The following is a 16,588-nucleotide window of genomic DNA, read 5'->3' on the forward strand; positions in this document are numbered from 1 at the left end:
GAATATAATATTTTATTTGGACGTTTTCTGTTCATGGAGAGTGTGGCACCGCATGGAAAGCTTCATTCCCATGTCTACATGGGTCCTAATTTTCCAGGGTTAAAACCTGAATCAAGTTTTTCCTTTGGTAAGGACAAGCTGCAAAGTGCAGACAACCTCATTAAAAAATAATTCTGTAAATCCTGTAGCCCTCTTCTCACCACTGTTCACTACATAGTTTGAGGTGAAAGCTGTTAACTGCAGCTTTTAAAAGGTATGCATAGATGCAGCCTTTTTCCCCCCAAAACTTGGAAAATGCGCATAAACAATAACAATTTCTGATAAATGCCATGCTGTTTTACGAGATTTATGTGTTAAAGCCAAGAAATACTTACAATAATGAAATGCACGGGCTTGATTCTTCGTTCGCCTGAGTCACTCCATTACCTCCAGCGCTTTAAGGAAATTGCTGCAGGAGTAGAATCAGGCCCGTAATGGTTTGCCAGCTACCATACTGACATTACACCCAGACAATAGTCACAGAAATTTATATTTAGTTCCACAAGAGCAGTACATTAGATATCCTTAAGTGTTTTATGAGGCAGGACTTTTCTGACTATTCTGACAAAACCGCCAGTATGCGTAGTAACCGGAGCTTTGAACAAATATTGCAGTTACGATTTACAGCACAATTGCCAGAGCCTTCCTAGCTTCATCTCTGATGGCTACTTACTCAGGCTGTCATTTTTAGCTCCACAGATTGTATCTGCCTTGGCCTCTTCCACAAACACTGGATTCACTGGAGTGTGTTGCAGACAATACAGCTCTCAGACAATGAAGCATTTGTGTTCATTTTCTTCTATTTTATCTTTGGAATTCTACTATTTAGGTCACTATCTGTTGCTTCCAGCTATTCTTTCCTGACAAATTGTAGCTCTTTTTAGGTTTAAAAAGATATAATCAAGGAATTCATCTATGTTATTCCTCTGGGAAAAAAGGTCTAGATGTAATAAGTGGTACACATAGTATAAGATTACGTTGCTATTTCTGAACTGCAGCCCCAAGATTAATTGTGCCTTATAGGCCAAAATGTGAAGAACTGCTGGATGCTGGCCTCTGAAAACCTGATACAACTAACACAATAAAACCCCAATATTCCTAAATTTCTCAAATGCTTTAAACATGATCCCTCACCAGCATGAACTGGAAGGTTATGGATGTATGGATGTATATGCCACAACACATAATTTTAGATACAGATAAGGACAATAGTGAAGAATGCATCCATCACCTGATCATACTTGCCTTTCCTAAAAGAAAAAAAAAATCCACCACAGGTTTTACTTGAAAAATAAAATCCATGGATTTTAGCGAGTAACATCACTCATTGTGAAATGCGTCAGTATCTGTGGAATAAAAATTACACTCAGCTATGGGGACATACAGGAATTCCACTTGCATTTAAACTTAAGCCACTGATTGCTTTGCTTATGTAAAAAATTACCGTGCTCTGAATGAAACGAAGATGAGTGCTTGAGCAAACAGTCATAAATTAATTTATAATGAAACATGGCAGTCATAATTTAATTTAGAAGGTATTTAAGATTGTTGTTACTATTTGTATAGGAGGTCTTTTTTGCCTGGAGGAAGATGTGGCTTCATAGTGAAATGTCAGCTATTGAAATACCAAACTTCTTATGTGTACATGTCTATTAATTAATTAAAATTATGTAGATACTTTCCTGATGAAGATCTGTTGTCAACTGCAGGTAGTCAGACAAAAGACTGCATGATTGAGGCGCATGCAGTATCAGTGGGTCACCAAGAGCTTAGCAGGAAGCATGAGGGAGGCTGAGCATCCCCTGCAAAATCTATGGGGTTGTGAGGCTGCTACTCAGCATCCTTCCTCATGGTGAGGAGTGGGAACATAACGTAACTACCGTAACGTGAGAGCAAGGAACAGAGCTGCAGCTTCTGCGCTTCTCATCTGCTCTGCGAAGCTGCTGGCAGGCTGTGCACGGCCCAGTGCCGCATCCCTGAGATGCTGTTCGGTGTTTGCTGACGCAGAGCTACACGCAGCTGAAACGCAGTTCAGGCCCCTAGTGCCCTCCCTGCCCTCCCTGTGCCACCGACTGCCCTGGGACACCGCCAGGCTGCATGCCTGGCCCACGGCCCTCACAGCCATCTCCAGCTACACCCCTGCTGCACTGCTGGCTTTAACAGCTAGAGGTTTGAGAATTAAAGGTTAAACTCCTCATGTCTGCACCTGTCCACGGCAGTACGCTGCCTACTGATGAGATGAGACATCTCTCCTACTACATCGGAGAAAGAGGCTAAGACCAAGACTGGCACTCAAGAGCACAGGCACTTGCAAGAAAAAAGCTCTGTGGTTTGTACTCTTTTTTAAGAGAGAAATTATTTTTCACTAGATTTCTTCTAAATCTTTTGGATGTTCCTGATCTACCATTATAAGTGTATATGTATTTATATATATTTAAAGACAAGAATTCCTACCTTGTGGAATTTTATTTTTGATACTGTAGTGGTTGTTCTTCTTTTTAACCATTTCTAAGCCCAAATGAATCTTCTCCCTGCATGGACTCCACCAATACATCTGTATGGGGTTGAAATATTTCTCTAAGCTTTTCACTTTTTTCAAATTTCCCTAATAAAAATGGTATAGGAGTGTTTTAATTTGAATGTAAGAAATTATTTCTCTGATAGCATCAAGTCACAAACAGAAGTAACTCTTCAATTTCTTAACTGAGAGATGGTATGGCGGGGCAGTTGAGGATAGTCAGGATGTGACCAAAGAAATCGTAGTAGTTTGTCTCAACATCAGTTAAGAAACCACGATCCCGAGGACTTGTGATTTTTATTTGGAAAGTAATGTTTAAGAAAAAATAAATTACAGGCCTTGAAGCATAGTATCAGTGCTAAAAATAAGTATTTATGAAAAAAAAATCAACCCCCAAAGCCCTTCCGCTATGATTAGTTTAATAGAGTAGGGCAATGGATGCATTTGCCGTAAATGGTCAATATTGATGTGTTTCTCACTGATCAGCAAACAGATTCTTTAAATATGGTTAAGCAGCGCAATGTAAGTACTTGGATGAGTAAGTGACAGTAACTGGTCAAGAAGTAGTTTGGGTCTTCCTCCAATTGTAAAGTTTGCAAAGGGTCTTTTCCACACCCCTCAGGGCATCCAAATTCCCCTTGTCACACACGGAGCTCTTATGTTACAGCTCAGGAGACAAGAGGATGGGTTAGATGCTCCTGTTAAAGGATGAGCCAGTACATTCTCACGCTGCTGCCATGCGAAGACCAGTGGTGGCATTTCAGGTGGGCAGCTCCAGGGTCCTTCTGTCCTTGGTGCTGAGAAAATCAGAAGTATATCAGAAGTATAATTAACCATATTATCCTTGAAAAAAAATTTTAAAATATCCTGGTTACTTTACAGCATTATTTCTAGAGAAATATCCGGGTAGGGAAAGGCTGATAAGCTGAACACTGTCCTAGCAAAAGCCTAATTTGTATCTTTCTCGATAAGATTTGACATTCTTGTGTATCAGTACCTTAAAAGCCAGTTTTATAACTCTCATATTTAATACTGATAGTAGACACCCTTTTTCATTGCCACTTTCTTGGCTAATAGTGCATCTGGCAAGTTACCTGATAGTTTAGATTCTCCTAGAACACCACAGACACGCATATCCCACAGATCAAACCACAGTCTCACGATAAATAAAATTTTCACAGCTGCCACTGTTTGAGGTTTACATTTCTTTGTCATACAGACATGCAAATCTTCTGCTTAATGAACTGAACGTTACCAGCAGAATCTGTTTAACACAAGAGTCTTGCTATTTCATGTTATATTATCTGTTAAGGATGTTATTATGGTGAAGTTCATTAAAAAGCTGAAAACATTTTTTTTCCTGTGTTAATTTTCAGTCAGATCAGTAAGCTGATCCAACTCATCATTTATCACCCAAGGGCTGAAGGACAGGGAGCTGCAGCCACAGACTGTAAGTAACAGTTACACCTACTGGCCACCAGCAGAGTCTCTGGTGGACTTGGGGATTTGATTTCCTAATCCACTAACGAGCACCAAGCAAATTCACTAGCTTGGAAACCAGCAAAGTTAAGTATTTCAGGATTCCACTGCAGATGGTTGTATGTAGAGCCAGTTCCTCCACCAAGGACTTCTCATTTAAATGGATCAAAGAAAGCACTTTGTCACTACTGTAGGTATAAAACTGAGGCATGGAATAACTGGGTGAATTACCAAGAATGGACAGTCAGGTAAAGTCCATACAGAATTCCCATTTCACTCCCTTTTACCAGTTTCTGTAGTATTAACATTTTCCAGAACAGACTCGAAAAATGTAAAAAAAGTTTAATGATGATTTACAAATATACAATACTTACATTTTTAGGAGTTACAAAACCGGCACATACTACAGATACCAAAAGCTTCCTCTAACCTTTGGTACAGTTTGAAGTTACTTGTTTACAAAGAAAAATTGCGGCCACTTTTCAGTGTCACATGTTTACATATAAGCATTTCTCAGTTGAAAAATATCTTGCAGCTTACCCACAGGCAGTTTTTGCAGTTTGAGCTCTGCACCCATCTATCACATAAAAAATTCTATCAGCTCCTGTTAAGCTGACATGACATTGCATTTTTATGTTTTAACAGCCTTTAGTTTGATAAATATGTACAACCCATAAGGGCTGTATGCTAAGGCTAAACTGATTCATAGCTGTTGAGATTTCACCTGGTATATTATATATTGCTCATGGTTTGGTAAAATGACATAGGCTACCTTTTCTAATTAGCTTGGTTAATGCATGTTTAGCAAAACGTGATCCAATTTTGTGAGCTAGGATATCTGCAACTCTTCATGAAGGGAACTAATATAATAAAAAAAAAGACAAAATGTCCTTTCCAGGATGCTTTTTCACCTTGTGAAACTTTTATATTATAATGTAACAGAGACAAACTGAGCATGCTTTCCAAAGCCTGTTCATTTTCATTAGTTTTCTGATGTTGGATGTTTTCTAGATTGTACTTTCTTTAAACCAAAACTCAAAAACTTTCTTCTACCTGAGAGCAAACATTAGTATTTCTTAATCTGTGTGTACTTGAGTCTTACTAATTAAAATACTTTCAATAAGAGAAATACAGCCAAAACATATACAATCTGGTTTTGACATCTTCTACTTATGTGTGTACACAAACGCTTTCATGTTTTGATGATTTTCAGACTATACAATTTCATCACATAACAGTATATAAACTTAATACAATCCTCATTGTGCTGAAGGTAGTTTGAAACTGCATGTTTACAATTGGTAGTTTTTAATTGAGACTAAGTACCACCAGGGTATTAGTTACAGTTCAGATCAAGATCTTTTTCTTTTAAAATTGAGAAATAGAAAAAGCTTGCCCTCAGTAGCTGTGAACAGTTTAAAAAGTGTCTTCCAGCATTTTACCGTATTTCTCTCCGCAAAACTTCCTCCATAGACAAAACAAACACCAAATTCATGCATCTTTAAAGAACGCCTGCATTCTGGATTTTCTTCGTGCAAGAGCTTCTTGTTTTTTTCTTTCAATCTCTTCTTGAGAACATTTTCTATTTTTTTGTTCCACCACAGACACTGTAAATAAAAAACATGTATTAAGAGCCTTCAGGTTTGTTCAATATGTATTTTAACTTATCTGTTTTCAATGTTTGAAGATCTATGGCAAGAGCACACTATTCTGACATATCAGGCACTCAAGTTAAAAATGGCTCATCTATCCTGTCCCCAAGGCAGGAAGGGGGATAAGATGCATGACCTTTGTAGTGCTACTGATTACTACCTCCCAATGAAAATACTGGGATGCAGACATTTGCTTCAAGGAAATTTCACTTGGCTGCCCTTCAAGTGAACCTTGTGACATCAGGAGTCAACCTAGGAGATGGCAACGGGTTAAGAAAATTAAGGCTATCAGAGTGAAAAGGGCTCTACAATTTAGTGAGTTAGGCAGAGATATGGGCATGGAGATGGTATAGACACAGGGGTCAGACACAGTACAGGTGTCACACAAATAAAACCAGAAAGGTTGAAAAAAGGTCAAAAGTAGCAATAAAAATTGGCAAAGGAGACAAGAACATGATAGCTAAGCGTAGTATTTTATATGTCGTGTTACAGAACTATAAATTCCCATGCAATAAAATCCTGACCTCACTGGAACCAACAGGGATACTCCCTGCACATGTCAAGAATTTTACTGGTTTTATACACCAATTTCCAATTAATGTATTTTTAATAAGTAGTCTTTCAAACTGGATAAATCAAAGGTTGACTTGCTTCTTTTAAAAAAAAACAACAAAGAGGTGTCCATGAAAAATCAGGTATGTTTTTAAAAGGATCACTTAATGTCCATCTTTTTGTTACAGCAATGTCCTTTCACCAACAAGTTAAGGTGGGGATAGCTGTTGTTTATCTGTAAAGGAAGTCAGTGCTATTCTTTTTCATTCCTTTATTCTCTAGAAAATTCCACAGAATGACTAGTTATCTCTCCCCTCCCTGCCCCCTTAACATCCAAAGTTGCTACTTCCCATTTATCTGCTTCTTTGCTGAGGAAGAAACAGAAAAAATACTGATTCTTCACATAATGCTGCCCGATAGTTTGCAGAAATATTTTTTCTGATTTTTTAACAGTGCTTCCTGCAAATTCAAATTGATACAGTACACTCTAAAGGCATGTTTTATCAAAATCAATATTGATTAACTTCACCAAGCCATGAGATCAAGTAAAAACAAGACTGGCACTTGACTGGTTCTGCATTTCCCTAGCAAGTAACTAGCGCATGGAATATTGCAGACTGTCATGTAATGATGGAAAAGTGACCGACCTCCCCTCTAGATGAAAGGACATGTTAATTTTTAGACTGACAACACAATAATTATTTCACTGATGATTTCAGCCACAAAGCAAACAACAATAGAGGCTGAGGTTTTGGAAGTGCTGAATGACTTGAGGCTCCAATTTCCAGGTGTACAGTAATGAAATGAAAAGAAATTTGCATTCTGTATCACCTGCTGCTTTCTTTCCTTGCCCCACCATTTTAACTGGTGTTTTATGAATTGTGGCTGAGGTAAGTAATTTTTAATGTTGTTCAAAAGGAACTGTAAATTACAAGCACAGAATCACACCACAACATTTACTACGTATCAAAATAGTAGTATTTTTAACTAATAATTTAAAAATATGGTATGCTGAGTGCTGCCACCAGCCTGTACTTGATCCTAGTGATTCTGAGTATCTATGGAAAGAGCGTGAAGTATTCAGAGAAGTGGAATGGAAATGGGAAACAGAAATCCTTAAATACAGATATTCAAGACATGCATCAGGACAATTTTATTTTGGAAAAAGCCCTCAAAATTCTTGTTAGAACATTCATTAACGCCTAAACTGAATGGATGAATATTGAAGCCTATCGTAAGCTGCAATACAGTATACGTTTCTCTGACATTCTGATTACAGGAGGAAAACAAACAAGAATAGTCTAACAGTGATACAGTAAAGACAAATACCTGATGTGGGCAGTGCCGAAGACTCTGAAACGTGCCTCTTGAAAGGTGTTTTCTTATTGTCAAGCTTGCTGTGCAAAGTCACATTCACCTGATTCTTGCTTCCTTCCAAACCCTGCAGAGTAACTCCAATGCCAGAATGACTCCCTGGATTTTCAGACCTTACACAAAGAGCACCCTGAGAACTGTTAGTCTTTCGGAACTTAAACTTTGAAGGCATATGTGATGTTTTGTTACCAGAACTGTGATTTGGAATCTTTCCCATATTATGCAAAAGATCTGGGGTGTCCAATATTTTGTTACTAGAAGTGTTTACTGCATTAACAGGACTTACTTCAGAACCAGTCTCTCCTGCTGGCATAGAACTTGACCTGTACCATTTTCCCGAAACAGGCTTTGCAGTATATTCAGAAGCAGCTTGATGACAGTTTTTAGACAGTGTGGATTTACAATCCATAGAAGTACCCAAGATCACAGGGCTTGAGATGTTTTTACAGTTCACTACGTGACCTGTTGTGGCCAGCCCATGTGTAACTTTTGATGAATTCCTACAGGAACTGTTCAGTGAGAAAGCTTCCTGTTTTGCATTTGTTTTCTGTGCCAAGCGAAGATCAGGTAGTCCTTGTTTAGATGCTGCGAACCCATTATCAGCATTTGATCTGGAATTAATGCTGGCTGCTTGCATAGTTTTAGCTCTTTCGTTTCCTTGTTTAACATCCTGGCTCTGAGTCTGCTTTTCTATGTCATCACACACCTGATACAACAGTTCATCATCCTCACAGTTTGCATCCCAAAGACTATCGGATTCACAAAACATATCTAGTATCTCATCAGAGAACTTTGCTTCATTCCAGTCATCAAATGACAGAGGACGTTTCTTTGGTATTTCAACTTCATTTAAGTGACCTGTATTAGCTTGGTTAACCACTTTAGTTAGAGCATTAGGTTTTGTATTGGTAGAAACACTGGATGATTGACAGAAAACGTGTGTGTTGTTCCCAGGCTTTTCAGTCCATTGTCTATGAGGATTAGATCTTGAAGGAAGAAGAGGAAGGGGGTCACTTTTAGGCTGAATAGTTTCGTTTCCACTCTTCACTTCTGATTGTGTTGAAACAGGAATATAATTCAAATCACTGTTTTGGGCACTTTTCCAAACAGAATTTATTTTATCTGGCCTAACGTCACATTTGCCATGAAAGGCTATGGTCTCTGTCTTTGACTTTTCTGACTTATATGGCTTCTGTAAAGAAAGAGATTTTACAACATTTTGTGTGTTTTTACTAGAACGTTTCAGAGGTGAAAACTGCAAACTGTTAGATTTCTGTACATTCCCCAAACAGGTTACTGAATCGCAACTACTTCTTTCCTTTGTTCTGCTAGCGTCACTGCAACCATGCACAGATGGATTTGTAGGAACTGGTAGTGCTTCTTCAGTAGTTATCAACTCAGGGTTTTGGGTTATTTGCATCACAAAAGAATCATCTGCCAACAAATCTGTATCCCAGTCATCAAAGTCATCATTAACTATTCCAGCAAGCTTATTGGAGACCACCAACGGCGTCTTCAAAGAAGGATTTTTTTTTATCAATGTGTGCATATTAGGTTTTGGAATAACCTGGTTCACGCTTCCTAGGGGACACGGAGTATCTTTTCGATATGCCTCTGAGTTACCTTGTTGCATGTGTTTATTTTGCTCAGGAAGGTACACCTCCTCCAAGATGCTTTTGTTTTCATGGAAGCTGTTATTTAAAGAAGTACCTGATAGTCCTTGGCTCAACTGTCCACTACACATCTGGGTAGAGGAGTCAAAAAGAGCATGAAGGGCTATTTCAGCCTCAAGGTCTGCAGGTTTTTGACTGCCAGATTGACAGGGCTCTGCAGCAGGGATGCCAGTGCTCTGTCCAACTGGTTTCAGGGACAGATCAGGATCTCTTTCAGATACTTCACCAAGAAGTGATTTCAGGTTCTTCATATTTACTTCATCTTTAGAATTATTTAAAGACTCTGAGGTGGTCTCGAGGTCATGACCAAGCTTCTCTTGTTCCTGAACAGCATCTAGCTCTACTAGATTTTTATCAAATTCCTTAGCCAATTTCATGAGCTCCTCTTCAGGATTTTTTATTTTAAGATCTCTAGATTTAAAAAATAAATATGGAAAAGAAAATCAGACCTACTGAGGAAGTGGAGCCAAGCTCAGTAATATGGCTATACCAGTTCTCCATTCTCTACTTTAACAGAGAACGTGACTGAATCCCACCGCTTTCAGCACGCAGTCAGCAGGCAATCTTTCTGATAATTCCCAAGAAACACCCCATTAAGAAGAGATAACAAGAATAAAGTTAAAAGCATTCTGTATGCTCATGTACAATTACACGGTTCACTATACATAAAGGAACACCACATACCCTTTTTCACGAAAGCCCGGCTGTGATGGGCAAGACAAAACCGTAACTTACCTTGTACAACTTAACTTTGTCCTAGCTCGCACTTTTACTACTCCAGGTGTACAGGGAATAGCATCCTCACCAATCCACGTCCCTAAAAGGGAGTCTTCGTTACAGGCTGCTTTTTCATCCTGAATGATTAGATTTGTAATGCTTAGCAATTCGATTTTGGATAAAGATTGGACTAGACTCACACCTTGCATTAGTTAAAGTTGCTAAACAAATTAAACTGGATCAAATCTGCTGAAAGCCACAGACAGGAGCCAAACCAATACAAGCTAAGTGAGATTACTGTGATATTGCATACCAATGGTTGTATCACTTTAATTGTATCAATTTAAAACAGGAACTTCAATTAAAATAACTGAATTTTACTTTGGTGCTCAAATCTAATACTCTTATTTACTTTTTAGCTTTACACATAATCTGCAATATTCATGTTACAAGATGCAATCTAATTTACTTTAGTACACTACTAAGGAGCTAGTTGAGATACACTGTCTTTATCCACTTAAAGCAGCATTAACAAATCAGAGACTTCGAAAGAAATCGTTCTGTATGCTTCCAGCAAAAAATCCTGACTTCTTCCATTTACGACTCATTTATATAAAGAGCCTTTAAACAGAAATAAGTGAAGTTTAGAAACTAAATGAAGTTGTTTCAAAGTTCAGGCTTGGCTTGGAATTCTGAAAACTAAGAGATACAACACAGTAGTGGTATATTATACAGATAGCCAGAGCCATGGGACATGGGAAATCACTGCATGTAAGACAGCAAAAGTAATTTGAACTTCACTAATTACTGGGTAGTTTTGGACACATTTTCTTTCTCTTTGTTATTTTTATTAAAATTATTATGCTTTTAAGAAAAAAGAACATGAGCAACAGGTATTTGCAAGTCCTGGTATTATTTACATTGATGACAGAGCTATAATTATTTAAAAAGAACGAAGTGGCATCCCTTATTAACGATTTTCCAATTCTTCAAGTATAATTTCTCACAGATATGCCAAATAGTGAATACATTATAAATGCTATATTTTGCAAGCTGAATTCTGCAGAACTGTTTTAGGAATGACATGTTCTCTTCTTGCACTTAATAAAAAGCAAACAATAAGCCAACACTCTTATTTTCACTTCCCAGGCTGTGGACATCAGGTTCACAGCAAAAGGAGATACCAAGAACATAGATCTTACGGTAAAAAGGCAAATTATTTAGAGTAAGGGAGCAAAGTTACTATGTTTATGTTATTGTGGAGTCTCTCTTATTTGAGTCTTGTTCTTGTACTTCAGCAGTCATTCAAGACCATTGAAAAGGCTTAAAACCAAGTAAATGCAGTATGTGAAGAAACTCTTCCTTTTTAACAGATGAGTGATTAAGGATAAACAAACACAACAGTATTTCTATGATAAGGGACTAACTTGCATTCTAAAAGTAAAACTTACTAAAATGGAGCTGCTGCAAGTCCACTTTCTTAATATGTCCTTTTTTACGGCATCTGTGACTCCTAAGAGCAATTCAGTCCAGTTTTATGAACGTTACTACTTTTCTACACACCCAATTCTTAACATGAGACTACTGTGACTAGAACTGAGCCTTCACTAAGGCTGTAGCATTGTTCTGTTTAGTAATCAAACAAGCTGAGCATTGTTTTAGAAAGTAACAATTACCTGAGGAGCAATACGATTAACAATTTCTGAAATTTCTACTGCGCATCTACTGGTAGACTGTTTGGTTTTTCCATTGCCTATGAAAACAAACAAAAAACCTTCTTAAAGTTCAATTTATAAAGTGCAGTATATCTCAAATAATTCAAGTGTATGTGTTAAAATCAGTTTGGTTCAGTACTATATTGAAGAATTTACAGGTTTTTAATAAAAATAAACCCGAACAACCTAACCATGATAACTGAGAGGGACCTTCTTTCAAGAAATTTGGTAACATTTAGTGCATGCATTGGGAATGCACGCCTCAAATAGGCACCCTGAGGTCTGGATTTTGTTAATATTACCTAGTCTGTGTGCAATTGGAGAATGAGGATCCCAAAAGATTTCTTGCTGTATATCGGTGTCATTAACAGGAGAGCTGAACGTAGGTATACGGGATTTCCTACTCAACGATCTCTTAGGTGTTTTATGTAAACATGACTCTGTGTAAACAGAAGGATGATCCTTGTTAAAAAACAAAATAAAAGCCCAAATTACTTAGAACATAGAACGGGACAAGGCCTAAAAAGACACTGATTCAACTTGTAAGAATATAAACCAATTCACGCTCATCATTCCTTTACCTACAACAGGAATATTGCGCAAGTACACATTTAATGCAGAATATGACTCTTATCTTTGTCAGTTACATCGCCACGGAGATAACGGAGCATCACACGATACTAACAGCTGTATGCTCAGCATCTGATGCTAAGGGTGAGAACTGTCAATCCTAATACTTGAGGGAGTACTGACTTCAGCTTATGTTAAGAAAAACTATGTATACCTAAACGAGAGAAGATTTTGCATTCTTGCTTGCTCTGCATCTTTCACCCAGCCTCTGATCTGGGTCACAATTTTAACAGGCCCGCAAACTGTTTGGCATCACACCTTTGCCTATATTTCCTCCACTGGGCCTTTTTTGGCTAGGCCTGTTAAAAGCAGGAATATAACTACACAAAACCAGCCTGCAGTTGTCTCAGCCCAGTAAATGAGCCGAGCGCACTACATGGAGCTCAGCTAGTCACCCCTGCCCTTCAGAAATGACGCTGCAGCTGTGGAAGCCCACAGATATAACTTTAAAAGATGCAATTACTGCGTGAGAAGCATCTCAGGAGATGCTTTGCACTTAAAGGCTTAGCACGGCCAGGCGCGATCCTCTCCTGGAGCAGCTTTTGGCGTCGTCGGTCGCGTCTGGGGCTCTGCCGCGGGAGGCTGCTCTCGCCACTCCGTGACACGGGCCCTTCCCACGCGGGGCGGGGGAGAGCGGCCGGAGGATCGCACCGCACCGGCCCCCTCCTCGCGGGCAGGCCGCGGACCCCGCGGCTCCGGGGCGGCGGGCAGGGCAGACCCCCCCCGGGGCCGCTCCCGCCGTACCTGCAGCGCCGCGCACCGCCGCCTCCCCGGCGGGTAGGCCTCGGCCCCCGGCGCCTTCCGCGCCGCCGGCCGCCGCCTCCTCCTCCTCCGCGGGGGGCTCCGCCGGCCGCTGCCGCCGAGTGAGTTGCTCCTCGCTGCCGCCGTTCCCCTTCCTCAGGGCAGCGGGCCTGAGGCAGAGCCCCCTCCGCCGGCTACCGGGCATGGCGCCGCCGCTTCCACCCCGGCGCCGCCATTTTGCCGGGGAGCCCGCCGCGCCGCCGCCGATTGGCCGCCGTGGCGCCGGCCTCGGGCCGCCATTGGGCCGGGCGCGGCGGGCGCGGGGGGACGGGCGCAGCAGGGAACTGCCGCCGGCGGGGAGCTAGCGCCGCGCGGGCCTGGCCCCGCCCCCTCGGGCCTGGCCCCGCCCCCGCGGCCGTGAGGCGCCTTCCCGCCTTCAGCCTGTGCGCGCGCCGTCCGGCCCCGCCGCGCAGGGGCAGAACGCGAAGGCTGCCGCGGCGGGGGGCGCTGGGCGGGCCGCGGCCCTCAGCATCCCGAGGCGGCGCCGGCGTGTGCCTCCGAGGCGCCTTCGCACCCTGGATGTGCCGCTGGTTCCTACCCGGGCCCAGAAGAGCCGTGTGTGCCGTGAGCGTCCTCAAAGGGAGAACAAACCCTGACAGGCATAGACTTGTTTCAGCCCAGCATGCGAATTGGGGCTGGCAAAGAGAGACTTACAGAAGCCAGATTTGGTAGGTAAGAAATTAACATCAGGTTCCTGAGGGACTGTGATATTACATCATTATTTAAAACACTATAAATGCAAACACATGTATGTATTACATCATAAGGTGGATATTTCCTCCCTGAGCCACTAAATTTAAATGTATAAATGTATTTACTAAGCATTTAGGGTCAAGCACTGAACTACTTACATAGGTCAGGGAGTGAAGTACTTATATGTTGCCTGCCTGGTTTTCATGTAATCGATCTGGAGCACTTTGGGATCACACTTCATTTATAAGATGTAAGTGGTGGATATCGGTCTTGGATCAGGAGTATGAGAAATTTTAAAGTCACCAAAGAGTGATTCCCCGAGCCATGAAACCTTTTCTTTCCACCCGAGGCCTCGGGCAAACAATATGTTTTTTCAATTCTCCATTCTCATGAGTGTAATTAAAGCCAGTAGAAGACTTTTTAGCAAGGACAAAATTAAATACTATGTATAAAACAGAGACATTGTGTTAGATACATGGTTAAAGTATCACAGGTAATGATGGAATGTTGTACTATTTGAATAATCAACCAGTTTATGTCATAGCTATCAAATAGAAATCAGAGACAAGACTGAAAAAATGGGTCAAGAATTAGGCTCCAAAATCCATCTGAACAAGGCTACTGCCTTGTAATCATACTGACACGGGTAGGCTTTGGTACGGTGTGATGAAGGTATGCGCGACTTTTTTGAGTGCTGGTTTGCAGTGTAGTAATTAAATCTGTAATGCAGCCCACAGGTGCAGAAGTGGCTTACCTGGACTCTTTGTGCCATAGGCACAGTGTAGATTTCTTGCTCATTGTTTCCAGTTAAAATGGATATTGAGATACTTTTTACAGTAGTGGTGGATACAACTTGCGGGATAACGAAACATTGAAATCAACATACTTGCAGGAATGTGCTACTATAATCTTGATGTCTCCTAGCACTTCCTAGTGACCCCTTAGCAGCTGGGTACTTTAAAGTTGGTCTGCTTTCATTCTTCCCTCTGTTAGCAAGCATAGTCTGAAATACTGTAATCAATAATTAAAATTAAGTGACACCTGTCATATTCACCGAGCGCTGTGAATTTTGCAGTGCCGCCTTTGATTTTTTTCCTTTCTCTGAGCTCATTGTTCAATAACCTCTTTCATAAAATGTGAATATTTGCTATAGGTCTTTTACATTAGTGAGGTTTTACTAACATAGTAAAAGCATTTTGAAAAAAACCCCGTATTTAACATGAAACTAGTTCTGCGTGAGAGATCTTGTTACACACCAGTTTAAGTGTATGCAAAGTTGCATTACCAAAAGGTGGCAAAAAAAAAATAGTCTGTGTGTACGAAGAGCTGAACAGGTTCATGACAGAAAAAAACCCCAAACACTTGCCTAATGAATAAAAGTGTGTGTATCTCATTGCAGCTTAAGAACTTAGGGCTGAGCTGATGCTGTTTATTAAGTTAAGAAATGTAGTGGTAGAAGTCTGTGATGTTGAAGGGTTTCTCTGTGGAGCTGTAGCCTCAAGGAGGAGGGAGTTTGCGTTCCCTTGTCATGGTACGAGCAGCTGGATCAATGGCTAATTGTGGCGAGGCTGCATTCCAGGGACTTGCAGCAAACTCCTGTACTGCAGTTGTGAGTCCTACTTTTAAATCAAGAAGGATAAATAATGGAGGAGATTGAATGAATAATAAAGTTAGTTTAGTTTTAAACAGTACTATAAGCTGCCCGAGAACTTTTCACTGTGTTTTATGAGACAAGGATCTAAAATAAAACGAAATAAATATGGAAGATCTGAGAAGTTTCCTAAGAATTTCCCATTGGTGTAATGAGAGCATTGGAAGTAAGGGTGAAAAAAGGCTCTTTTTTCAGACCTTTGAGCACACAGCTTTAAATTAAGCATTTTTATCCTGGAAAGTCTATGTATTGTTAGTGAGGTTTTTCAAAATATCTAACATATTGCATCAATGTAACAAAGAGAAGTGGATTTATGATATAGTTAATCTTTCATTATTTTAGGGCTGCAAAAAAGGGGAAATCAGTAATAGTGATTTCAATGAAAATATCAAGATTCGTGAGAGGACAGAAGTTATAAATAGTGGAATTAATTTGACAAATACTGCCTTTTTCCAGGATGTTCTTAAATGCTCTGTGGTATTTTCTAAGTGAGCTGTCTTGGGCTCTCAAAGTATATTTTAGTTTCAAAACTGATTTCTTTTTAAGCATTGAAAAAGAGGTAAACAGAACACACACACGTGCTCGTAATTTGTCTCCAATGAAAATGTGTGTGCGCATTTTGATCACTTGAGACCAGGTGAAAAGACAAATTCTCCAAGCCTGATTTTCCTTAGGTAATTTGTTTTTAAAAATGGTGCAGGTAGAAAGCCCACAACTCAGTACAACAATTATATGGTGCTTTAAATGTAAACATGTTTTCTTCTAGGGAGGGAGCAGAAGGAACAGTTAAATAAAGAGTGTGTGTAGCTGGGTAGCCACCTGTACTATGTACCTAAAAAAATAGGACAAACAGGTCACAGTCTCTCTCTGCTTCTGCAGTTAGACTTCTGGCAAGACAGGTATCGGGAAAAGCCATAAGCATCCTAAACCTGTGAGAAGCTGTCTGTTTCTTTGGTTGTGTAAAAAAGCAAAACACAAAAGGTAATGTTAACAGAAGTGAGTATTAAAGGTTATAGCACTGCTGCATACAGTCTACAGTTCTGCAGAAGTCCTCAGGAAATTTCAGTGGTCTTGAAAAGAAGAGTCCCTGGCTG

General features: G+C 40.2%; 1 protein-coding gene and 1 long non-coding RNA gene across 5 annotated transcripts in view; one reads left to right on the plus strand and one right to left on the minus strand.

Moving 5' to 3' along the window:
• Positions 1-2,835: 2,835 nt before the first annotated feature.
• Positions 2,836-13,367, minus strand: ETAA1 (ETAA1 activator of ATR kinase). Of its 4 annotated transcripts, none has more exons than XM_056343896.1 (7): positions 13,094-13,367; positions 12,022-12,159; positions 11,681-11,757; positions 10,023-10,141; positions 7,570-9,698; positions 5,479-5,643; positions 2,836-3,354 (listed from the first exon to the last, which is right to left on the minus strand). In XM_056343896.1, the coding sequence occupies exons 1-6, from the start codon at positions 13,293-13,295 to the stop codon at positions 5,528-5,530; spliced, it is 2,781 nt and encodes a 926-aa protein (XP_056199871.1). In that variant the 5' UTR covers positions 13,296-13,367; the 3' UTR covers positions 2,836-3,354; positions 5,479-5,527. The 4 variants fall into 4 exon arrangements, with proteins under 4 accessions (XP_056199871.1, XP_056199873.1, XP_056199872.1 ...); XM_056343898.1 differs by lacking the exon at positions 2,836-3,354 and having other exon boundaries at positions 4,361-5,643; positions 7,570-7,681; positions 7,901-9,698; XM_056343897.1 differs by lacking the exons at positions 2,836-3,354; positions 13,094-13,367 and adding an exon at positions 12,504-12,795 and having other exon boundaries at positions 4,361-5,643.
• Positions 13,368-13,602: 235 nt separating this feature from the next.
• Positions 13,603-16,588, plus strand: part of LOC130151608 (uncharacterized) — a 199,392-nt gene continuing 196,406 nt past the window's right edge. The window contains exon 1 of the long non-coding RNA XR_008822641.1: positions 13,603-13,818. This is a non-coding gene — a long non-coding RNA (uncharacterized LOC130151608). The remainder of the gene's footprint in view (positions 13,819-16,588) is intronic.

Source organism: Falco biarmicus, chromosome 6, assembly GCF_023638135.1.
Source record: "Falco biarmicus isolate bFalBia1 chromosome 6, bFalBia1.pri, whole genome shotgun sequence".
Taxonomy (NCBI): Eukaryota; Metazoa; Chordata; class Aves; order Falconiformes; family Falconidae; genus Falco; species Falco biarmicus.